Here is a 26,434-nt window from a genome sequence, read left to right on the forward strand (position 1 = left end):
ACACTTATAAAAACAATCATTTGCATCTGAAATCTGTGTACTCTTCTCAGTCACATTTTATACAGGGGATCCAATAAAAATTAATTTAGTAAAAAAGAATTATTAGAGGTGCAAATGATGTTAAACTATAACAAAAGAAATTGTTGTCATCTTAAATTCTTTTGGAACAAGGTAAATTACAAACCAATCAACTAGCAATCAAATAAACAGAGAAGCAAGGGAAGTAGATAAGTTAATTAACCACATCTAAAAGTCAATTCTGGCCTTAAAATATTGAACTGAATACCTACAAATATTTTAATGCTGATGCTGATAGTTTTGATCCATATATAGAATCTGTTCTGATTCTGCGACTTGCTAGATAGTAGCCATGAATCATTCTCTCTGCCTCCAAGCTGAATTCTACATTCAAATTCTTTGCAAATGCCAGTAGCTAAATTTAAAATGTGAGAAATTTAAGAGATTTAAGTTTTAATATGAAGTTTATATAACATAAATCCAAAGTATATTCATATCTTACTTTTAAAAGCTCACATATTTTATTTACATAAAAATTGAATAAATGTCTGGGGCCATCTCCACGGCACTGAGAACTTTAAATCATAGTCTGTGCTTGTAAAGGACTCAGCATGTGCCTAAGACTTAGAGGATTTGCTTAGCATGCTTGAGGCCCTGGGTTTTGTCCCTAGCACTATGAAACAAATATTAAGGTTTTCCCAGAATAGTATCCCTCACAGAGCAGAAATGTTCTCTGCATTGTATTTTATTAATTAATTAATTTATTTAACTTTTTGTGATACTGGGGTTTGTGGTGATTCTTTTTTTTTTTTTTGGTGGCAGTACTGGGGTTTGAACTCAGGGCCTTACACTTTCTAGGAAGAAACTTGAGCCACTCCACTAGCCCCAGTACTGGGATTTGACCTCAGCCTTCGCACTTGCAAGGCAGGCACTCTACTGCTAGAGACATGCCTTCAGCCCTATGCAATGTATTTGAATGACTAGACAGTGTTTGTCCTTCCTTGGGAAAAAACGCTTACATTCCTCAAAATCTCATTTGTCTTTTGAATATCTTTAATTCTTTGACAGTTTATTTCTTCATAAGTTTCTCTCATTGGTCCTAGAGCTATTTACCCTGCTTACTTTTCTTCTTTCCTTTTAAAGGACACTTACATGAATGGAAACAGGGTCTCACTTTATCTAGCCTCAGACCCACAGTCCTCCTGCATCTGCCTCCCAAATGCTAGGATTACAGGCATGAACCACTATGCCTGGCATTAGCCTTTAAAAAAAGTGTGGTGGGGGGGCCTGTGTGGTGGTGCACATTTGTGGTCCCAGCTATGCAGAAGGTGTAGGTAGGAGGATCTCAGTCCCAGGTCTACCCTGGGCAAGGACGCTGGACAATGCCCAAAAATAACTGAAAGCAAAAAAAAAAAAAGAAAAAAAGAAAGAAAAAGTGTGTGTGTGTGTGTGGTTCAGTGGTAGAGGCCCTGAGCTCAAACCTCAGTACCACTATTAAAAAAAAAAAAGTACATGGATATATCCTGAATTGAACACACTCTTCCTGGATTGGATATGTACTGTCTTTATTCTCTGTATACTCCATAATTCTCTCCAGGCTAAGTTTTACCCTATACAGGCATGATGATGTGCCACCTACATCACCCTTCAGGAAATGACTTGTTGTCCCAGGAGTGCTGTCAGCAATGACTTCTAGCTGTCAGCCCCTTCAGGGCTTGCCTAAGGACAGTCTACATCATATGAGGGATTGAGGCAGAAGTATAGGAGGGTTTTATGAAGTTCCTTCATTTTGACCAAATCTGGACAACACTACAGTGCCAGCAGAGGCTAATACTTGGCCTGTGTTACAGCTTGACTCCTTCTTCTGCCCAATCCTGCTTTCTCATTTCTAAAACACTCCCTAATACACACTGACACACTAAACTCTTCCTTCTTGACAGCCCAGTCTACAAAAAAGCCCATCCTCTTTGATTTGTGTGATGGGGAGATTCATCTTCCAAAGAAACCATTTTTACCATTTCACTTGCCTACTTTGTCTACCACTCTTCTCTACAGCCTGACAAATCAACTTGACTCTTCTGTCTGAGCTTCAAGGCTTATTGCAAACTGCCAAAGCCCTGAGACTCCGTAATACAATTTTTGCTTCAGCAAGTCTGTCTTCTCATAGTTTTCCACATTTACTAATCTTTACTTTCATGACTTTGCTTCTATTATTATTTCTGCTTAGAATAACACATTCTTCCTGCCATCTAAATTTTACCTCTTCTTAAGGACCAACTAAAGTCCCCTATCCTCCTCAAAGTCTTCCCAACTCTTGCATTCTACATTGCTATCTTCTTTTCTTTTCTTTCTTTTTTTTTTTAGGGGGAAGTAGTACTGAGACTTGAACTTAGGGCTTGTAAAGCAAGTGCTCGATGCTTTAAGCCACACCTCCAGCCTGACATCTTTGTTTCTAAATTCCTAAATTACTTATAGATATTCCTGAAAATCAGAACTCTGAAGTCATTCATGTAAGAGAAATTCTTTTGGATAGTCATAAAATGTAAATAGCTGCATATTCATATTGCCTGTCATAATTTTCTACAGAAATATTCTACTTTGGTTTTCTTTTCATTGAGCTTATTTAAACTATGGTGATTTGGACCATGGTACAAAGAATAAATGCAACATTTCAATATCCATTTCCTTACACAGTTATTTGATTAATTATAATCCTAAGTAATTTATATACAATATCCCTAAAATGTTCAAAATGTGAAAGCAAGTTGGAATAAAAGAATTCTAAATGAAGAAAACTGAAAACTCAAAGATTTCTATGTAAACAGAGAAACAATAACACAGGCATTATAAGGAAACATTTTATTTACATTTACCTTTTCAAAATCTTCAGTTGTGAACTGTTTAGAAGCTAAGTAAAACAGCCCTTCGGGATCAATGGCTTTCTTTAAAGTATGCTGAACAGAAGGAAGAAGTGGATGGCAAGGAGATGATTCATTGCAGTTAATCAATAATCCAAATGCTTCCACAAGATTACTTGGAATCAAACTGCAATCCTACATCAAAACAAAACAGTAAGCTCTGGAATTTTTATAATTTGGAAATAACTACTTACAAGTTAGTCATTACATATAAGTCATTACTTATATTATTAATAATTATAATTTAAAGCAATTTTTGAATAGCCTGGGAACTTGTTGCAAGCAACTTTTTAACAAGTCTTTTCATTGAGTAGTTTATTACATATTGTTTATTAAAGATTCTTCATCTCCCTATTCAAATAGGAATTCCTACGTAATAGACACCTGATTCACATGATTAAAATTTCAAGGGTGAGGATGTTGCTGAATGGTAGAGTGCTTGCCTAACACGTATGAAGCTGAAGGCTTGATCCCTAGCATTGCAAAAAAAAATTTTTTTTAAGTTTTTTTGGTGGTACTGAGTTTTGAACTCTGGGCCTCATGCTTGCTTGGCAGGCAATCTACCACTTGAGCCACTCCACCAGTCCTAAAAATTATAAAAGTTTGAACAGAGTTATTGTTTAGTTCTGGTGCCTGATAAAGTATAGAAATGGGTTAATGATAAAAACATGGGCTAGAGGTGTGGCTCAAACAAGTGCAAAGCCCTCAGTTCAAACTCCACTACCACCAAAAACAACAACAACCTCCCCCCCAACACACACACACAAAAAAAAACCCCAAAAGAAAGAAAAACAAAAACATTAAGAAGACAATTAAAAAAGAAAAAAGAAGACAATAAAGCCAAGCATAGTGGCTCACTTGGTAAGGACAAATAGAGAGGCTAAAGGTTCAAGGCCAGCCTTGGCAAAAAGATAGCTAGACCCCCCCACCTCAATCAGTAAGACAGTCATGGTGGTGCTAGCCTGTCATTCCAGCTACTCTAGAGGCCATATGTAGGAGAACTGCCATCTGAGTGAGGCCAGCCTCAAGCAAAAACTCAAGACTCCAACTGAAAAAATAACTAAAAAAGAAGAAAGGGCTGTGAGTTGTGGTTCAAGTGGTAGAGTATCAAGGCCCTGAGTTCGAACCCAAATATCATAAAAAAAAGACATTAAAATCTGTGACTAAATTCCCTGAACAAGTTTAACAATAAAATAAACATATGCCTTACCATCTGACCAATTATAGTGCTGGCTTTCTGTGCATTTCTCTTTGAAGATGAATCCATATCAACAAAAGACCAAAAACTGCACTGAACTGGAAAAGTCATTTGTTGATCGATATCATCCCCCAACTTTCTTCCTGGGATGTAAACTGTCATACTCCTGCTCTCCAGAACTAGAGAGAAGACATTATCCATTTGTTATTTAAGATCATTTTAGTCTATGTGTCTGAAATTAATAACAAATGTTGTCACACATAAAATTTTACTTTCTACACTTCAGAGAGTGAAGACTCAAATAAATTTGTTTTGTAAGATAATGCTAAATTTGACCTCCTGCCATAAAACAACAGGACAAGAAAAATATTTGAATGTTTATGTGTTCCTTGACTTGATGAGAAGCACCAGTCCAAAGCGTATGCTGGAACTGTGGTTGGGCATCTGAGTGAAACAGGCAGAGAGCAAGGAGATGGGTCATATCATGTAGGCTTACAAAAGAGGCTGAAAATAAGTAATATCCTTTACTTGAAAAAAATGATAGGAAGTAGGCCAAACTATGTGGGACTGTGAGAAGAGATAGAGAATGTGAGCTACAATGACTGGGGGAAATATATTTCAAATTCAAGATGTTCATAATCAAAGTCCCCTCCCCAAAGCTGTGTGGTCATCACTCACAATTGGTAGCATACCACCCATTCACTTAAAAACCCAAACAAAAAATATGGAAACATCCTATTCTTCTTTTTAGCCTTCCTTCACTCTTTATAACCATTCAAGTTATGGATTTAACTGTAGTTTTAGAATTCTATATCTCAATAATTTTCAAATTAATCTTTTCATTCATAATAATAGTCTTTCATGTCCATGTGTCTTAGTCAGACTTTCATCACTGAGACAAAATACCTGACATAAACAACTTAAAGAGAGGAAGAATTTATTTTGGCTCACAGTTTCAGAGATTTCCACCCATCCTGGTAAGGTGGGTGTGGCCGAGCAGAGCAGTTTATACCATGGCTGCCAGGAAGCAGACAGAGAGAATGCCTACACTAAAGGGCTTTCTCCTTTTCCCTTTTTATTCTGTCTGGGCTCCCAGCCTATGGGATGGTGCCATCCATATTTAGGGCAGGTCTTTTCCTCTTAGTTAATTCTCTCTGAAAACACACTCACAGACACACCCAAAAGTATGTTCTACTAATCTAGGCACTTCTTTTTTTTTTTTTTTTTTTGTGGTACTGAGGTTTGAACTCAGGGCTTACATCTTGAGCCACTCCACCTGCCCTTTTTTGTGATGAGTTTTTTTGAGATAGGGTCTCATGAACTATTTGCCTGGGGCTGGCTTCAAACCACGATCCTCCTGATCTGCCTCCTGAGTAGCTAGGATTGCAGGCACCTGGCTTAATCTAGGCATGTCTTAATCTAATCAAGTTGTTAATCAAGATTAAATTTCAAACAACCAGGTGTAGTGGCTCAGGTTTATAATCCCAGCCTCTTGGGAGGCAGAGGAAGGAGGATCAAGAGTTTGAGGCCAGCTCAGGCAAAGTTAGTAAGACCCTATCTATAAAACAAAATAAAAACAAAAGGTCTGGAGGCATGGCTCAAGGGGTACAGCTCTTGCGTAGTAAGTGTGAGGCTATGGGTTCAATGTCCAATATCACAAATAAAAACAAGATTAAAACTTTGTAGAAATTTCCAGAGCAATTTTCAAAATGGCTATACTATCTGATACTCCCACAACCAACAGTATATGCTCTAAATCCTCAACAACAGTTTTTGTTGTTAATCTTTTTAGTTTTTGCCATTCTAATAGGACCAATTACATAATTTGAGAGGCCCAATAAAAAACAAAAATCTGCTCCTCTTGTTGAAAAAGCAGGGAAAAAAAGACTAATGTGGACCAGGCATGGTGTTCAGGTATAAAATCCCAGCAACTTGGGAGATGGAGATCAGGAGGATCTCTTGGGCAAAAAAAAAGTTAATGTAACTCCATCTCAATTCATCAGCCAGGTATAATCCCAGCTACTTAGGAGGCATAGGTAGAAGGATCTTGGTCCGAAGCCAATCCCTGGCAAAAACTTGAGACTCTGTCTAAAAAATAACTAAAGAAAAAAAAGGGCTGAGGGCATGGATTAAGTGGTATAGCAAGTGTGAGGCTTTGAGCTCAAACCCCAGTAGCCACACACACACACACATCACACAGTTTTAATATACAAAGCTTTTTCCTTTAAACATATTTACATATAAAGTGCAATGGAGTAAAGTGGAGAAACTGTATCCCTCATGCATTACTGGTGGGAATATACAATGGTGTGATTCCTCTTGAAAATAGCTTGGAGGTTCCTTAAATTATTCTATCAAAGTATCATATGACCCACCAATTCTACTGTTGTATATACCCAAACAAGTTGAAATCAGTGACTCAAACAAATACTTATAAACCAATGTCCCTAGAAGCATTGCTATTCATAATAGTCAAAAGGCTGGAAACAAAGTACCCATCAAAAGTGAATGGGGGTTTTAAAAGAAGTGGTATATATAAAATGGAATATTATTTAGCCATAAAAATTAAATTTGATTAATAAGCAAGTTCATAGAGACAGAAAGTAAAATAAAGGTTACTAAGGGATGGGGGAGGGAAGAATAGAGAATTAGTGTTTAATAAGTATAGAGACTGTAGTTGGGATGATGAAAACTTTTTAGAAATAGACAGTGGTGACAGTTATGCAACATTGTAAATACACTTAATGTCACTAAATTGCATGCTTAAGAATGATAACTTTTATCTAATGTGAACTATGTTAGCCCAGTCTGGCCTCAAACTCACAATCTTCCTGCCTTGCATTCCTGAGTGCTGGGATTACAGATAAGCACCACCACTCCTGGCTTACTCTTTTTTTTTTTCTTGGTGGTACTGGGGTTTGAACTCGGGGCCTCCCACTTGCTAAGCAGGTGCTCTACCACTGAGCCACCCCGCCAGCCCCACTACTGGCTTATGTAATGTGTGTGTTTTTTACTACAATAATAAAAGGAATGAAACACTAATACATGTTATAACATGGATGAAACAAACTCAAAAACATTATGCTGAATGAAGTAAGCCAGTTACAGATGACCAAATATTGTACAAAATGTCCAGAATAGGCAAATCCACAGAAAGAGAAGGCAAATGTGGCTTGAAGAGAAAGCATGGCCTTTGGAAGTTGATAGCATCCCTTCTTACTCAGCTGAAGACATGTTGATAAGGAATGCGAGCCCTGAATTGTAGTACACCAACAGTGCATGGGGGGTCAGTGAAAAAGTAAGAACAAACAAGTACACGAGGGACGCTGCACAGTGACAGTAGATGCTATGAGAAATAGGCACTGTTGACCCTGTTTCCTCCGCTCATGCTTAGGCTCCCCTATCTCATTGCACTTCCTTGTTAAACACAAGTTCAAAGTTATTTTTAGAAGTGTGTGTGTGTATGCGTGCACGCGTGCCAGTATATCTCATGAATATAGACGCAAAAGTCATCAACCAAATAATAACAAACCAGACACCCAATGTATAAAAAGAATTATGCACCCCAATTAATTAGATTTATCCCAGGTATGCAATGCTGGTGCAATATTCAAGATCAATTAATGTAAGCTATCTCATCAATAGATTAAATGAGAAAAATCACATAATTAGATTAATAGATGCAAAAAAAGCATTTGACAGTGGCCAGCACTCATTCATTACAAAAGCTCTCAGCAAATTATGAATAAAGGGAAACTTCTTCAGCTTGATAAAAAGAAATCTAAGGCTAACATCATCATACTTAATGGTGACAAATTTGAAGTTTCCCCACTAAGATTAGGAACAATGCAAGGATTGTTCCCCCTCGTTACTGCTAATGCAATAAGAAACAAGGAGAAAACAACTTGGCCTAATACAAAGTCGTGCATGAGCACAACTCAGAGCAAAGGCTAAAACAGTACCTTTACAGATTAAATTCTTATTTCTATTTATAAAACTGAAAAGAGAAATAACATTTGCCATGAGTCTTCACCTCCTGAAATATGTACAATATTATCTTAAGTGTTAAGTAACTCCTTGACATTGATATGGCTAGGTTAAACAGGTGAAAATTAATTTGAAAAAAAGTTGTTTACCTGATTGAAGTTGTTCAAGTTTATCTTTTTTGTATGAAGTTAAGTCTCCTATAAAGCAGATACCACCCTTAGCTAGCAAGGCACTGCCAGCTTGAATGCTAACTGCTCCTGTTCCATATTTATTTCTGGATAGAGTAGGGAAAATTTCGGTAGAGACAGGATGATGTATACCACGAGGAACAAGGTTTATGCTAAAATTCAAAAGTCTAGGGGGAAAATAAATTATTCATTATTACTTTCTAGTATTTTAAGTTCAGAAGTCATAATGTGTTAACAGCCACACAAATTAAATTTGTCCCTATGCTATTGAGCATTATTAGCTATGTCCTAGGGATAAGAACATAAATGAAACTTGGACAATTTCACTGGACAATTCACAGCCTAGAAATAAAAAAAACCTAACATACGTTATAAGTACTAGAATAACATATTAAGAATACACATAAAGAGGTATTATTTCTACCTGAAAAGAAGTCAGAGGAAGCAAAAGAGAGATGACATTTGAACTGAGCTTTATCAGGTATATCCCTAGCATTTTTTGCTGTTGAGGCTATTGTGAATTATTTTTTCCTGATTTAGTTCTCAGCCTGTTCATTATTGGAATATAGAACAGCTACTGATTTTTTATATTAGTTTTGTATCTTGTTACTTTGCTGAAAGTAATATCAGGTCTAAGAGTTTCTGGTGAGAGTTTAGGGTTTTTTAAGTATAGGATCATATTATCTGAAAATAGGGATAATTTGACTTTTTCTTTTCCTATTTGTGGTTTTTTTTCAGTACTGGGGTTTGAACTCATGGCCTCGTACTTGCTAGGTGGGCTCTCTACCACTTGAGCCACTCTGCCTGCCAGCCCTTCTTTTCCTATTTGTATCCCTTTTATTTCTTTCTCTTGCCTTATTTCTCTGGTTAAGAACTTAAGCACTATACTGAAAAGGAGTGGAGAAATGGACACCCTTGTAGCATTCAAGAATGTTTTAGAGGAAATGTTTCAGTTTGTCCCAATTTAGTACAATATTGGCTATAGGTTTGTCATGTATAACCTTATTATGTTGAGGTGTGTTCTTTCTATTCCTAATTTGTTCAGTACTTTTATCATGAAGGAATATTGAAAATTGCCAAAGGCTTTTTCTGCATCTATTGAGGTGATCAAGTGATTTTTGTACTTGATTCTATTTATGTGACATATTATTTATTGATTTGTGTTCATTCAACCATACTTGCATCCCTGGAATGAAACCAATTTCCATCATTGTGTAGGATCTTTTTAATGTGTTGCTGAATTCAGTTTGCAAGTATTTTATTGAGAATTTTTGCATCCATGTTCATCAAGGAAATTGGTTTGCAGTTTTCTTTTTTTTTGTGATATTCTATCCGGTTTTGTTATCAGGGTAAGACTGGCTTTAAGGAATCCCCACACTGGGTTTAAGGCTTGCAGGAAGTGTGAGATTATCTTGCAGCTAGAATTGCCAGGACAATTTGGTTTACCTGTGACTGTGTCTTTGGCTTCTCTTCACCCTAAGGAACATGAATGGGACTTGCTCTTTGTCTGCTGTCTCAGTTCCTCTATGCTTTTCTGCTATCTTGCCACGTCTTTCATGATTTCTAGTGCTCCTCCTCTCTTCAGAATATAGTCTCTCCTGTGTTACCTCACTCTTCTCATTCATGGAGTCAAAGTGATGGATGGTTCTAATCCACCATCTTGTTCCCTCCGTGAAGTTTCTCAGCATTTCTAATCATGGAAACTCTTGATATACCCTTTTGCCTTCTAACATCTGTGCTAATTGCCTTAATCTCTTCATTTCTCAAATTCAAATTATGAAAAATGGATATGATTTTTTTTAGCTTAGTGTTGTGGTTTGAGTCTGAGAAATTCCCTATAGGCTCATGAGTTGGGGGCTTGGTTGCCAGCTGATGGACTTTTTGGGAAGCAGTTGGATTCTGAGAACTAATCAATGGATTAGTGCCTTGATGGAGTCATAATATGATGGCATTATTAGGAAGTGGGGCTTACTTGTGGGAAGAGGGTCACTGTGGGCAAGCCCTGAAAAAAGGTATCTTTCCTTAGCCCCTTCTTGTCACTCTCTGGCTCTAGGCTGCTACAAAGTGAGATGCTTTCCAGTGGAGCAAATCAACCATGGGCTAAAATCTCTGAAACTATGAGCCAAAATAAATCTTTCTGACTCTAATTGTTTCTTTCAGGTACTAGTCACAGTGATGAAAAGTCTAACACACTTAGCTTTAAACTCCTTGCCACAGGGCCAGGCCTGGTGGCACACATCTGTAATTCTGGTTACTGGGCCAGCCTAGGTAAAAAGCTAACAAGAACCTGTATCCCCATCTCAACAAATAAGCCAGGATGGTATGACATGCCTGTAATCCCACCAAGGTGGGAGGTGGAAGTAGAAGGCCCAAGGACAGCCTGGGGAAAAAGTGCAAGACCCTATCTGAAAAAGGGCTGGAGGCATGGCTCAAGTGGTAGAGCAAGTGGCCTAGCAAGTGTGAGGCCCTGAGTTCAAACACCAGTACTGCCAAAATAATCCTTGCCATAGAAATCATAGTAGCTGATGCAATCAACTATAAAAGAGCAGATGTAGACATGCAATGAAAAAAGAGGCTGAAGAAGTATCCCTTAGATGTGGATGCACACATGCTATAAAACACAGCAAAATGAGTGCAGATACAGGGTATACCATTCAGGGAATTCGAGCACTAGTTCGAAGATACATAAAACAGGGAAGTGATACTTAGAAAAAAACTGTGCCCCGGCTGGGCACCAGTGGCTCACATCTGTAATCCTAGCAACTCAAGAGGCAGAGACAAGCAGGATTGCACCAGCCCGGGCAAATAGTCCACCAGACCCTTTCTTGAAAAAACCCATCACAAAAAATGGCTGGTGGAATGCCTCAAAGTGTAGGCCCTGAGTTCAAGCCCCAGTCCACAAAAAAAAAAGAAAAAAGACTTGTCAAGCCTGTACTGCAGTGGTTCTCAGCCTTAGACCATTAAAATCACCTGAGGAGTTTTTTTTTTTAAACAAATTCCAGTGTTAAGCTCTACCCCAAAACACTTAAATTAGAATCTCTGGAGGTGGTACACAGTTATAGATGGTTTTTTATTTTTTATTTATTTGTTTTGGAGATCAGGTCTCATTATGTTGCCTAGGCTAGTCTTGAACTTGTAAGCACAAGTGATTCTCCTACCTCATCCTCCAGAGTAGCTAGAGGCATGTGCCAACACACACGCACAGCTATAAATGTTTTTTTTAAAAACAAACTTTCCCAAGTGATTTTAATATGCAGCCAGGCTGACAACTTAGTCACACGGAACAATGGCATTCAATCATGGAATCAGCTAAGGAATTTTTAAAACTATTGATGCGAGGCCAAAATAGAAAAAACCATGTTAGTTTCTATATATTCATAGCAAATAGTTGAAAATGAAATATAGAAAACACTACCACTTTAACAGCATCAAAATATCAGATATTTAGCATCAATTTAATAAAATATATGTGAGACTTTTAAAAAATATTGCTAAGAGAAATTAGGGACCTAAATAAACAAAGAGCTATACAATATTCATGGACTGGAATAATTAATACTGTTAAGATGAAAAGTCTCCCCAAAATTTATTTGTAAGTTGAATGCAGTAGCAATCAGAATCGTTAAAAGGTTTCTTTTTTTTTTTTTTTTGGCATTAACATACATTTATAAGAAAATACAAAAGTACTTAAAATAGTTTTTCTTTAAATCTTGAAAATGAGGAATAAAATTGCATCACCTGATTTTTTTGGGGGGTTGTTAATTGGGGATTGAACTCAGGGCCTTGCTTGCTAGATAGGTGCTCTACCACTTGAGCCACTCCACCAGTGCATCACCTGAGTTTGAATGAGTTTACAGTTACACTAATTAAGACAGTACAGTACTGGCATGAGTACAGACAAATAAAGCAACAGAAAACAGAGTCCAAATAGATTTACATTCAGTTCAACTTTATACTCAGTTTTTACCTACTTCAATTACTTTCAACAATGGTGTCAAAACAATTAAATGGGGGGAAAAAGTCATATCAACAAATCATGAGGGAAAACTGAAATGGAAAACATTAACCTTAACTCTTACCTCACACTATATACAAAAGTTAACTTGAGATAGAAAAAAAGACCTAAAACAAAATCTGAAAGTACTTCTCAAAGAAAACATTAAAAAATCTTCATGACCTTGAAGTTGGCAAAAATTTCTCAGACAAAATTCAGCAAAACATGAAGCAAAAGAAAATAATAAATTAAACTTAATAAAAATGAAAGTCTGTTCATCAAAGACATCTTTAAGAAAATCCTTTAAAATCAAGCATTCATACTATATATGTGTGACAAAAGACATGCATCTAGAACAAATCCAACTAAAAAGTGAGCAAAGACTTGGATAGATACTTCAGAAAATGAAGATATATGAGTGTCCAATTAGCACACAAAATGTTCCTAAATCAGTAGTCATTAGAGAAATGAAATTTGGAAGCATAAAATACAATTTCACAACTAGTAGAATGGCTAAAATGAAAAAGATTGACAACACCAAATGTTGGTGAGGATGGGGACAAATAGAGCTCTTACATTGTTGTGAGGAATGTAAAATAGTACAACCTTGGAAAACTGTTTGGCAGTTTCTCATAAAATTTTATGTATCTATCTTATGACCAAGCAATTCCACTATCTAAGATAATGAAAATGCATGTCCACAAAATGACTTATATAAGAATAGTTACTGCAGAGCTGTGGCTGCAGAGCTCTTTTCTAGTATGCTCAAGATCCCCTAGGAATGATCTCCAGCACTGCAAAACTATAGAAAATGATGTTTGCAAGAGCTTTATTCATAATAGTCAATACATACCAAACTCAAATGTCCATCACTGGAAAAATGAATAAATTGTAGTATATTCATACAATGGAATACCAGTCATCAATAAAAACAATGAACTACTGATGACTACAACTGGATCAATCTCAAAAACATATGATCAAGAAAAAATATATCCAAAGAGTATGCACAATATGCTTCCATTTATATGAAGTTCAAGAATAGGAAAATTAATTTATGGTAACAGAAATCAGGAACTAATGCTAAAAGAGAATAAGACAGATTTCTAGAGTGATGAAAATATTTTGTCTTATCATGAGTGTGGTTATAGGAGTGTTTGGCAAAACGCATTGTTTTTAATAATAATGATGCGCTCTAACTACTTCACTATATATAAATTTTACCTAAAAACAAACAAAAAACAAAGCTTCTCATATAGCCTCAAATGCTATAAAAAAAAGGCAAAAGGTTTATGAGAAACAGGAAAAGAGACAAAGGCCTTAATTTGCAACACGCATCACAAATCAATAAGAAACAAGTTAATAGAAAAATGGATAATGAATAAGTGCAGGAAGTTCATAACAATACAAGTGTTTAATAAACTCTAAATTATGATGGTTATTTCCAATTAAAGAAATGCAAAAAAAAAAGCCATTTTCACCCATCAGATGGAAAAATTTTAAAGTCTGATAACACTCAGAGTTAGTGAGACTGAGGAAGAAAACACTTTCATGCTGTTAGTAGAAGAATAAACTGTGCAATCTGTAACATTTAGTATATTTAAATTGCCGGTGATGACTTAATTTTAACAAAACATCATCTGCTCAATTAAGTTAATATTAATTTAAAATTAAAAATTCAGCCTATAAATTTATTTTTCCTTCAGAGTTACATGAAAGATATTAACAAAGAGCTTATTCCTAGCTTTATTTATTTATTTTTAACTTTATCAGCTGGGGTTATACGCATGCACCACCACACATGGCTCTAGCTTTATAAACAGTTATGCAACTTTTTTTTTTTTTTGGCAAAACTGGGGCTTGAACTCAGGGCCTCACACTTGCTAGGCAGGTGCCCTACCACTTGAGCCACTCTGTCAGCCCTTTTTGTGTTGACTATTTTTAAGATAGGGTTTCATGAGCTATTTGCCCTGATTGGCTTCAAACCATGATTCTCCTGTTCTCTGCCTCCTGAGTAACCTAGATGATAGATGTGACCACCAATGCCCTGAGATACATAACTTTTATTTTTTTTAAAGGGTACTTGCCTCAAGTGGTAGAGTGCCTGCCTAGCAAGCATGAGGCCCTGAATTCAAGCCCTAGTACCACCAAAAACCAAACAAACAAAAAACAAAACTAAAAAGGGTGGAGGTAAGGCACAAGTGGTAGAGTGCCTGTCTAGCAAGTACAAGGTCCTGAGTTCAACTCCCAGTACTACGAAAAAAAAATTACAATAAAAAGGGAACTTGCTAGTGGGAAGTAAATTCTTATTCCAAGGTTAGTTAGGAAGATATCCCCTACAAAACAGTAATTTTGGCACTTTCTCAATCTTATTTGGGTGTAGTGAATCAATATTAGTGAGTGGAATCTATAAGAAAATTAAGAAAGCACCTGTTGGCTCTTCAGGGGAAGATCATTTAAAAGTAGAAACAAGAGACAAAAGCAGAATAGTGAGCTAGGGAATGTTGGAAAAGGAAGCTGAGAAAGACACATTTATTTGCAAAGGTCTGAGTGGAGAAATAGATTGAAACTTTCAGTGGTTAGATTCTCAAAATATTGAAAGCAAATATTCTAGTTCACAACTCATGTTTAAAAAGTTTTGAACTTCATTTACAAAAATTGGTTTAAATACTGTAGCATTCACATGAATTCTAAATATTCATCTTGTATTAATACTTATGGAAGGGATTCATGCACTTCTGTGGCCAATTTATAATTTGAAAATCCACAGCACATATTTTACCTGCCTATAAGTAGGGTATCACTTGTTATAATTAAAATATCCAAGCAGTCTTCTAGCTCCTTGTTCCGGTCACTTGTCTGTACTAGACTCATCAACAAACAGAGCTTAAGCAAATTGTAAGTCCCAGGTGGAACAATTTGTGATGCAAAGATATTGGCAAGTATTGCTGAAAACTTCCAGCATGAGCTAGAAGTCAAGGAGAGGAGATACCTGAAGTTGTCACTAATACCTGTAGGAACTGAAAAAAAAAAGTAACAAAAAAAATAGCATTATAGACATTTGATTCCATTTATCCAAAAAATTATCAAATTGTTATTTGACTAATGATGTCATATTCAAATTTTTATAATGATGTTAAATTATGATTGGTGGCACACTTGTCTATCATTTCCATCTCAGGGAATGTGATAAAAGCAAGCAGTCACCTCATGTATTCACATAGATTAGCTGTGAGTTGAAGCCAAGCCTCTCATTCTCTTTTGAAGAGTTGTGTGAGTAAAGCAGATTATGGGGCTCCTTCCTATGCTGCTGAATTTGTCCTGTATTTCTATGTTTGGCACCTTCAGTGAGGGCTCATGAAATTGTGGTTTAAAGGAAAGATTTATCTTCTACTTCGACAGTACTGGGGATTTGAACTGAGGGCCTCCTGCTTTTGAGACAGGCACTCTACTACTTGAGCCACACCTCTGAACCATCTTCTAGTACTTTGAAAGTACCTACTGTACTATACTATAACATTCTAAATCTCCACCTGCTTCCCTCCCACTCCTTCTAACTCCTGCAAAGGGTGGGATTTATCCAGTTGGTCAGTTTGGGAGGAACAGCTGTGCATGAATAATCCAGACCCTTTCTCCTTCCTCTTGGGCTGCCATCACAGAGCAATGATTTTCTCTATTCATACCTGCCCACAGACCTTAGTCCAGGTCTTCCCACATTTGGGCGCTTAAATATGCCCAATTTCATAAGAAAACACACTTTCCCACCTACATGTAAGTTATGTTCTGCCAGAAAAATCAATAAATCTTGAACAGTTCATAGTAAAAAAATATAAAAAGATTACTAAACTGTCTATGGTCCATCTCTGCTTGCTTTCTTCAGCACTTTTGTTCTGTAAGAAGTTTTCTCTTCAAGATAAGTCAAAGTATCTGGAATCCACTTGACTTTAAATTTAACTTGGGCCTATATTACTGCAGATGGCCACCTATGGATTTTAAAATTCCCTCTATTCAAGACTTAACCAGCCTGTTCTACATTTAGATATTTGTGAACCAAGTGAAAAAAAGTAGGTCTGCTCTCTACTTTTGTTTATGTAATACTAAATTGTGTTAAGAGTTTTGAAAGGAAATATTAATAATGAAGATATTTTGGTCCCTAAATGCTTTTATCTTTTTTCTTATTTCAGAACTTAGATAAGGAAAAAAAGGAGTTTTTACTGAGCTCTTCATCAGACCACAACAGCCACTTTGAATTCCCTTAGCTGGAAAAGAAAACGTAGTATGGAAAAGCTCTTTTACCGATTCTGAAACATTTCCTTCTTCCCTTCCTTCCTTCCTTCCTCCCTTCCTGTCTCCCCTGTCTGTCCTTCCCTTCCTTCCTTCTCTTCTTCCCTCCCTTCCTTTGCTAGGTAGCCAAAGCTGTCCTGGAATCCGCCACGTAGTACAGCTTAGCCTCCAACTCATGATCTTCCTTCCTCAGCCTCCCAAGTGCTGAAATTTCAGATATGCACCACCATACCCAGCTCCTGAAACATTTTTCTTATTGCTAATTATAAAAACTGAAAATAAGGAGGTTTGGCATGGTGGTACATCCCTGTAACCCCAGATAGTCAAGATGGCCAGTTAGGAAGATTGCAGTCTATTGTTGGCCCTCAGCAAAAAGTGTCAGCCCTATCTGAAAAATAAACTAAAGCAAAAAGGGCTGGAGGCATGGCTCAAGTGGTAGCATACTTGCCTAGCAGGTACAAAGCCCAGAACCCAAACCCTAAACTTAAAGAAAGGGGTCCTGCCTGCTAGCAAGGTTGTACAACACTGCCCAGTTTTACTTCCTCTGTAGCACATAATATCAAAAATTGTTCCATTGATTATATTATATTTTTATTGACCACCTTCTATAAGATTTAAGAGTAGGAACTTGACTGTCCTATTCATAACTATATCCCTATACTTAGAATGCCCAGCACATAGGTAAATAATAGCTATTTGTTGAACAAATGGGCTTAAATTTAAATATTTGTTAATATATGATTTTTTTTTTTACCTTTTGAATTGCAAAGCATGATGCTATTTGCCTCTATACAGAGAGAAGTTTGTGAGGTTTTGACACAGGCTGGAATTCCAATAATTTTATATTCATTTCCTATTTTCATTTTATTCACTAATTCATCTAAAATTATTAAGCAAAGAAAATAGAATTCACTAAATGAAACTTGTACATGATCATATGGTTCAAAGTTCCTCAACCAGTAACAATTCAGTAGTTGAGATATTAATGAAGTATTTAGCTTTGCTTAGTATAATATCCATATACAATGGTACTAATAATGTAAACGGAGACAATTTTATTGCTAAGAAATATTTATATTTAAATGCAATAGGATTATCTTGAAGAAGCTTATAGATACTGTTATAATTTGGTCAAAAGGAAAAAGATCATTCTATACAAGATGCAATATTTTTGCATTAAATGACAGAAATGTTTATAAAATGATCTTACAAATAATAATATTAATTAGGAACAAAGTAATATTGAAAGTCATCACTCACTGTTCACAATACTTGTAATACTTATACATGTATTATGTAATTATAAACTGTGAAATAGGTATTCTTATCTCCACTTTATATATGAAGACAATGGGCAAGTGACTTGTAGAAAGCTAAATTACTATACTAGTAAGTGGCAGAACTGAAATCCACATCTAGTTCAGCTTGCCTCCAGGGTCCATCCTTTTTCAGGTGGCTAGAATCTTCCCTCACACCTACAGATTGAGCAAAACTTTTGTATGAGTCCAAAGTTTATTTTATTTTCTTGGAAGCACTGGGATTTGAACTCAGGACCTCACACTTGCTAGGCAGGTGCTCTACTGAGCCACTCTACTAGCCCTTTTTTTTCAATGGGCTTTTTCAAGATAGGGACTCCCCTAGGCTGGCTTCAAACCACAATCCTCCTGATCTCTGCCTTCTGAGTAGCAAGGATTACAGGCATGTACCACTGGCGCCTGGCTCAAAGTTCATTTAAAAACACACTAAAAATCTTGATCCTCCATTTCACAGCCAGAAGTTGGTTGGTTTTAAAAGCTATAAAAGAAAGCTTTACAAGAAGTAGCAGGGTTAGCTTTTCTCTGTGCAGATCAGTGACCTCTCCCTCTTTCTCTCTCTCCCTCACTTCTCCCTCCCTTTCTTAGCTCCAGAAAGTATACTGTATACTTGAAAGGGAAGAACCCTGCTCAACAGTTGAGAAAATATAAAAACAAACACAAACATTAAACCCCCATCAACCAACCAAAATAAACAAACTAAAGGATGCAGAATTTATTATAAGGGGAAATAAAAATAGAGACTATAATCTCTCTAAATTCTGTTTTCCAGAATCTTAGAATTTGGTGCATGTGTTCTAAGGCCACTGAAACTTCAAGAGGAAGACGAGTCCAGAAAGTCTGGAGATATCTTCTGAGTCAACTCAAAGGTCCGCTTTTATTCATTTAGTTTTTAAATGTTTATTTGAGTTCCTTTTTTGAGATGGGTTCCTTCTGTACTGCGTAGCATGGCTTCAAATTTGTAATCCTCCTGCTTCAGCCTCCAAGTAGTTAGGATTATGGGCGTGTGCCACCATGCCTGGATATTTGCATTCCTTGGAAGAGTTGGTTTGGAGAAAAACTTTTCTACTAAAATGCAAGCAGGATAACCACTTACAGTCTATATTGCAATGTAACGCTAATATACATATAGTATATAATAAAATGCAGTAATAAAAGCACAGATTTTGAGGCTGTTTGAATCTTGCCTGTGCAATTTACTGTGTGGCTTTGGACATGTTACCTCTCTGTTCCTTAGTTTTTGATTGTAAAATGAGAGATACAATTTGATAGAATGTACTAATAGATGCTACCTTACAAGATTACTGTGACTAAATAAGTTAATGTATATAGAATTTCTGGCATAGGAATTGCTATATAAAAATTACTTTTTTTTTCTATTTTTTCTTCCTTCCCTTCCTTTCCTATTTTCCTTCCTACCCTACCTCCCTTCTTCCTTCATTCCCTTCCTCCTTCCTTCCTTCCTTTTTTTTTTTTTTTTTCCTAGAGGTGCTGGGGATAGCAGGCCTCGGGCATGCTAAGCACACACTCTACCACTGATTTATCATCAGCTAGGGAAAGTGTTTTCTGCGTTGCAATTTGTCCATGTATCTCTGGAACAAAACCAGTTCCCACATTGGTGGTGCAGGTGAAGCAGAGCCAAAAGCTGGAAGACTCACGCCCAGAGGAAAACCAGCTAGCTCCATCCAGTCCCCAAGAGAGGTTGTCAATACCCCCTCCTCCTCCCTCTCTTTCCCTCCCCCTCCCTCCGTTTCACCACTTTTTCCTTCCACTGCAGCCTTCCTCCGGGTGTGACCTGCAGCTGTGATCTAGGGGCAGCTTTATTATCTTACTAATAACAGCTAAAAGCTAGCGCACGTAAAGCATTTCACAGGCGCCCACAACCTGTCCATAATAACTGCTAGCCTCCTCTGCTTCCCTTAATTACCAGCACGTGCAACACCGCAGTGGCTGGGCCCTTTCCTAATAGAGTCACTGAGGTTAGATTGGCTTTTGCCCCACCGTGTGTGATTACGTTAGTTAAACAATATAAGATGTGTCACATCGCAGGTGCAAAGGGTCAGAAAGTCCTGCCCTCTCCCAGCCGGAGCCACAGCCCAAGAGCTCATGTCTCAGAAAAGCAGAGACTCTCCTAAAAATTACTTATTATTTCTGAGTTTTAAATACCTGCTTCATCTTTGTCAGACTAAGGGTAAGAGTTCTTATTCAAGTCTTGACTTTCCTAACTCTTGTGTTTCCTGTACATGGTTTTCATACATGATCTTCTTTTTGAAGTTTCAATTTCTTCATTTTAACCAAAAGAAAAATGTGGAGCCCTATCACATTCAGTTCTGACTCTTCAATGAAGACTCACTTCTTCCCTGAGTGGTTGTTACTGTTAGTGATTTCCTCCTTCATGCAGACTGTCTAGTCAGATGTACTTACCCATGCAGTTACCAATAGTTAATCATGTGAGGATGCTAATTCATTTATTTAACACATACCAACTTTTTACTTTGTGCAATAAAAACCAAAGTCTACTTTTATCATGCTTATATTCTAAAGCAATAACTCCAATACCAACTGGGCCTGGTGGTGCACATCTGTAATCCCAGCTACTTGGGAGGCAGAGATCCAGAGGATCATGGTTTAAGGTAGGCCAGGCAAAAAAGTTAGTGAGACCCATCTCAATCAAAATCCTAGGCATGTGGGGGCACTTCTGTAATCCCAGATATGAAGGCAGTTTAGGTAGAATGATCACAACCTGAGGCTAGTCTGGGCAAAAACTTGAGACCCTATCTGAAAACCAAGGCAAAAAAGGGCTGGGGGCATGACTTAAGTGGTAGAGCACCTGCCTAGCAAGAACATTCAAGGCTCTGAGTTCAAAAAAAAAAAAAAAAGATAAATAACTCCAGTATTGACGTAGGTCATATACACATAGAATAATATGAACTAATTATCATAACATGGCTATGACCCTGGGACTTAGCAACTCAACAATAAAATGATTTGTAATCCTTAAACTATAGAAATATATTTATAATATATAAGCATGAGCAAGTCAATTCCATATTTATAGCAATTTGTTTTGAGTTCAAACAAAACTTACATACCTCTTAGGAAAATTGTAAGAGATTGAAACCTAAATGGCTGGTTTTTAAAATATCCTTGAAAAGCATGAAGTGATTTTGTGGTAATTATTTCAACTATCTGTTTATCTTCAGGCAAAGAACAAAACAATTTAATTATTAGATTATACATTCAATTTAATTTTCATATTAAAATGCCAGAAACTATTTTATAAGTTACAATTACAAAATGTAGATGCATTTTTACCACCAAGTACTCTAAATTTTCTGTCTTCTTGAAGTGGAGATGAACATAGATTACACAAAAAGTCATTTCTTACTGTTGCAGATTCTGTAGCACCAGGAACATGCACTCTTATGTACCGAAACCCTAAAAGAAAACAGTGGTAAGCTAAATTTGCTTTCAGATTTGGCTATTTTCAATTATTTAACGCTATCTAATTCAAAGCATAATTAATTCAATTATGCATTTGAATTCAGAGTAGTTCAATTAATGTTTTTTGCATGGTTAATTTTTATTTACTTATTTATTTTTTGAAACAGAGTTTCTCTATGTAGCCCAGCCCAAACTGGAACTTTCCTGCTTCAGTCTCCAAAGAGCAAGGAACACAGCTGTTTCTTCCTAGATACTATGCTAAGGGACTGGTAAAATGTATGCTCAAACACACTTTACATGCAGCAATAAGAAACATAATTTCAATATGTGGCAACATTTTGCAGAATGTTCAGAGAGAAGAGAGGATGGGCATCCAACTCAATGAGGGGTGGAATAAGTGGAAGAAATGTCCTAGAGAGTGGCTGACCAGGCTAAGTCTAGGGCTGATAAAGTACCTTAACGGAGAGGGAACAGCAGGAGCAGTCATGAAATAATGCACAAGAACAACAGTACTTCGGCAATATAAGAACACTTGTAAAATTGTTGGTGTAGAGAGAAAGAATGCATTTCAAGATTATGCAAGTAAACTTACATTAGAAGATAACCAAATTTCCATTCATTTTACTTTGAGAGTGACTAGTAACTAATCGTAGCCATCATTTGGGGTTAAACAATACATTCCTTGAGATTTTGGTTTTGCCCTTGAATATTACCTTTTGAAAGCGGGCATGCTTCATCTGAACAGAGGAACCTTGCCCCTTGTGTGTACTTGGTTATGGTTGCCAGTGCAATCACAATTCCTCGCATCATATAAAATCTCTGAGATGTATAATCACGTGGAAACTCAGAAATATCGAGACCATAACATGGCAGAGGAGGTAAATGTGTTAATTTCAGCACTATATTAATCTGACAAGAACATAAAAATGATATTAATAAAAGTTGTAGATCCAATTGAACTTGCATTATGATAGAAGCAATACACTGCAGAGTAAATCAAGTGCATGTTTAGTGTTGTTAAGCATAAAAGAGATTCAACTTTTAAGAAATAAAAATCTGAGTCTTTGCTTCCATTTCCTGAGTGGGGAATAGGAAATGTTTCTCACTCTTCCCCTCGCCCCTCTCTATACTTTACCCTGTTATACTAAAATAAATCCTTGTGGTGGAGTGGCTCAAGGAGCACCTGCCTAGCAAGCACGAGGCCCTAAGTTCAAACCCCAGTACAGAAAAATTAAAATTAAAATGAAATAAAATAAATTTTATAATCTATCGTTCTAATTGAAAATGTGATGATGGGCTCATTTTTCCTTAAAATACACATTTCCTGGCTACATTCACTAAAGAAAAATAATGCCAATCCAATAGCATAGAATACTTCTAGTACCCAATTTATGATCTCTAAATATAATTTCTTATTAAAAGGAGCCTGGGATATTTTGGAGAGATGACTAATCCAGGACTGGAACAGAAAACACATCAAATGGAGGCTGGGCATGGTAGCTCATGCCTGTAATCCTAGCTACTCAGGAAGGAGAGAACAGGAAGAATGTGGTTTGAAGCCAGCACCAGCAGAGTTAGCAAGACCCCATCTCAACCAATAAACTGAATATGGTGGCACATGACTGTGATCCCAGCTGTATGGGAGGCATAGTTAGGAGAATCTTGGTCTGAGTTGGCTCTGGGCAAATACTCAAGACCCTTTCTGAAAAATACCTAAAGCAAAAAAGGGCTGAGGGCATGGCTCAAATGGCAGAGCACCTGCCTAGCAAGTGTGAGTCCCTGAATTCTAACCCTAGTACTACCTCCCTCCCCCAAATCAGATAGCTGGGAGTGGTAGTGCTTACCTGTAATCTCAGCACTCTGGAGGCTGAGGTAGGAGCATCTCTGTGAGTTTCAGGCCAGCTTGTGCTCCATAGCAAAATCCTATCTCATAAAACTTGAAAAAGTGGGCTGGCAGAATGGTTGAGATGATTAGAGCACCTGCCAGCAAGTGTGAGGCCCTGAGTTCAAACACTAGTACTGCTTGAAAATAAGCTTGAAAAAACATATCAAACATATTTAAATGTTCACGAGTTCCTCATATTTTAAAAAAAGGAAAAATAAACCCCCCCAAATTGCTCATTGTAGGCTTCTGAATTTCAACTCACTCTCTGAAACATTTAAAAAGAGAATCAAACATTTATCTTGTATCCTGTACAATTTCCCAAATTGTATTTCAGAGTAACCAAATAGTTGAGAAGTTTTTATTTTGATTTTTGTGGGTTTTAAGGAAAAATTATGAGTTGACTGTGATATTTTGAATTAAGTGTTAGATGATAAGATTTTTATTTCTTGCATGTGCTCTACCATTGAGCTAGAGACTCTCAGCCCAGAACATTTCTTTCATACAATAATTTTAACTAATAAATTCAAAAAGGTTGGTAACATCAGAAAAATCACAATTTTGCAACTCCTAATGAGATGGATTCTGTGTGAAAGTCAGATGAAAGGTGATGGGAAACTGTATAATGTAGGGGATCAGCATATCACCAGAACCCACTGATCAATTGTGACAAGGTTAAAAATGGAATAACCTTGTATCCTCCTCATGTCATGAGGTATGGAGTACATGACACCATCATATTAAATTGAGTCAAATGAATCTAAGTCTCTATAGCCAACTCCTATTTTAGATATCAGAGGTACAGGAGAATAACTGAAATAGTACCACAAGGAAGCAATCAGAAAAATTAAGATTATGTAGCATTTAATAGGACAATTCACTCATTTTTTTAAAAAGTCAAGGTATAAAAGAGGGGGGGAGCAGGGGTGGTTCTAGATTGAAAATGATTTAGGGAGATATAAGAACCAATAATGCCAGGCACAGTGGCTCACATCTATAATCCTAGCTACTTGGGAGGCAGAGATGAGGGTATGAGGTTAGGCCAAGTCAAAAAAAGAAATGAGGCCTTTGTGTTGATACTCATTTGAACAAACCAATTGAAAGAGTCTTTTTTCTTTTGTATGGGACTAGGGTTTGAATTCAGGGCCTCCCACTTGCTAGCCAAGCACTATGTCCCAGTCCTTTATTTCCTTTATTTCTCAGATACAGTATTGCACTTTTTATCTTGTGTGTATGTGTGTGTGTGTGTTTGTGTCTGACTGCAATCCTCCTACTCAAGCCTTCTCATAGCTAGGATTACAGATGTGAACTCCCACATCCAGCTTGTTTGTTGAGAGGGGGTCTCAATAACTTTTTGCCCAGGCTGGCCTCCAACTTTGATCCTCCCAATCTCCACTTTCAAAGTAGCTGGGATAACAGATGTGTTCTACCATTCCTGGCCCCAAGACATTCTTGAAACAAAATTGAGCAAGTTTAAACGTGGACAGGATATTAGGTAATAGCAAGGAATTATTGTTACTTGTAGGGGGTGATGAAGGCATTGTGGTTATGTAAGAAAAATATCTACAATTCTTAGAAGTTTATACCAAAGTATGTAACAGTAAAATAATAGAACATCTTGGATTTGCTTTAAAATATTTCAGATAAAAACAGATGATGCACATACAGCAAAATACTGAATTTGAGCACAGGTATATGGAGGGTCAGTGAATTAATCTCTTTACTTTGGGGTGTATCTGAAATTTGTTATTATAAAACTTTTTAATCTTATAAGTAAAAACATGGGAAATAAAGATATTTTTGATGGTTAACTTAATTATCAACTTGATTGACTAGGAGCTAAGTGAAGACACCTTTGGAAATGTTGTGAAGATGTTTTCAGAAAAGATTAACTAAGGGGAGAAGACCTTCCCTGAATGTGAGGGGCATAATCCCATAGGCTGGGAGCCCAGAGAGAATAAGACAGTGAAGGGAGAGCTCAGGACGCCAGCATTCTCTACTCCCACCCGCTCTCTGTGTACTGGCCACCATGATGTGTGCTGCTTTGCTCTGCCACACCCTCACCACCAGGATGAACTAGAATCTCTAAAACTGTAAACCAAAATAAATAATTCCTTTCTTTAAGTTGTTTTTGTCAAATATTTTGTCACATTGATGAAAATCTAACATAAAATATTCCACTGAACTTTGAAGAATATATTTTCAACAAACAAAATCTGTAAATGGAAAATATTAATTTACAAATCATCTTTAGAGCTTTCCTCTGAGTTTTCTTTAAAACTTACCTGAGTCTCAGTTTGTAATTGTCCAATTAATGAGAGAGTCTTAACAGCAATAAAGCAGACCTGTGATTTCAAACACACAAATTACCAAAAATTCCACATGCTATAAAATTCTTTCTTTCTTTAACTTACTGATTGAAAAACTTGTGCAGCTTTTAAAGGATGGTGTAAGATGTGATTTCCAAGTTCAGCATCTAATTCAACAACATCAGAAGGATTTACTAAAATATTGAAACGATAGACAGCGTAACTTTGTTTTGAATCTATAAAAATACACAAATGTAAACGTCAGGATAGTTACATGTAGGAATTTATTTGAGAGGTTTTTTTTTAAACATAAATTCACCTTTACTGAACCTACCATTGTAGTACTTGCAATCATCTATAAACTTCTGGAGGCCTTTACTTCTGTCAAGATAGATAAGAGCTGCCTCTTTCATTTTTAGGTTTGACATTTTTCCTAGTTAATGATCCGTCCCTATTACTAACAAGTTAGGCCACAGCTGCTGTAAACATTACAAGTAGCAAAAACACTTGAAATGATGCGGAAACCTAGAAGTAAAATAAAATAAGTTTTACTTTTGAAGACCTCTAATCAAACTTAAAATTGAGAATAAAACAAAACTAGGTAAACTTTCCAACTCTAAAAAAATCACTATGAAAAGGGAAACAAACCCTTGTTTTACTTTGCCAAAAAACCTTTTTGAAGAGGTGTTTGGGATTGAACCCAGGGTCTCATGCATGCTTATCAGCCCTCAAATAACATTTTAATCAGTTATGAGACCTACACAAGATCACAAACTTATTCTTTCTCTTTTTTTGGCACTACTGGAGTTTGAACTTAGGGCCTCACACTTGCTAAGCAAGCGTTCTACCACTTGAGCCATTCCAACAGCCTAAGATCACAAACTTAAGAACAGGATCCT

At 36.7% G+C, this 26,434-nt stretch overlaps 1 protein-coding gene and 1 long non-coding RNA gene across 2 annotated transcripts in view; one reads left to right on the forward strand and one right to left on the reverse strand.

Moving 5' to 3' along the window:
* The window catches only part of Mcmdc2 (minichromosome maintenance domain containing 2), a 31,969-nt gene extending 6,003 nt beyond the window's left edge, over positions 1-25,966 (reverse strand). The window contains exons 1-12 of the mRNA XM_020158788.2: positions 25,870-25,966; positions 25,641-25,771; positions 25,512-25,571; positions 22,058-22,253; positions 21,216-21,338; positions 20,993-21,097; positions 17,342-17,467; positions 15,086-15,323; positions 8,271-8,476; positions 4,147-4,313; positions 2,892-3,071; positions 291-433 (exon numbers count right to left, since the gene is read on the reverse strand). Coding sequence (XP_020014377.1) covers positions 291-433; positions 2,892-3,071; positions 4,147-4,313; positions 8,271-8,476; positions 15,086-15,323; positions 17,342-17,467; positions 20,993-21,097; positions 21,216-21,338; positions 22,058-22,253; positions 25,512-25,571; positions 25,641-25,771; positions 25,870-25,963 — 1,769 coding nt within the window. The 5' untranslated portion in view covers positions 25,964-25,966. The remainder of the gene's footprint in view (positions 1-290; positions 434-2,891; positions 3,072-4,146; positions 4,314-8,270; positions 8,477-15,085; positions 15,324-17,341; positions 17,468-20,992; positions 21,098-21,215; positions 21,339-22,057; positions 22,254-25,511; positions 25,572-25,640; positions 25,772-25,869) is intronic.
* On the forward strand, positions 18,670-22,063 carry LOC141421658 (uncharacterized). The gene is made up of 3 exons (XR_012446319.1): positions 18,670-18,769; positions 21,297-21,354; positions 21,512-22,063. It is a non-coding gene; the product is annotated as an uncharacterized lncRNA (long non-coding RNA).
* Positions 25,967-26,434: the final 468 nt, after the last annotated feature.

Source organism: Castor canadensis, chromosome 3 (assembly GCF_047511655.1).
Source record: "Castor canadensis chromosome 3, mCasCan1.hap1v2, whole genome shotgun sequence".
Lineage (NCBI taxonomy): Eukaryota > Metazoa > Chordata > Mammalia > Rodentia > Castoridae > Castor > Castor canadensis.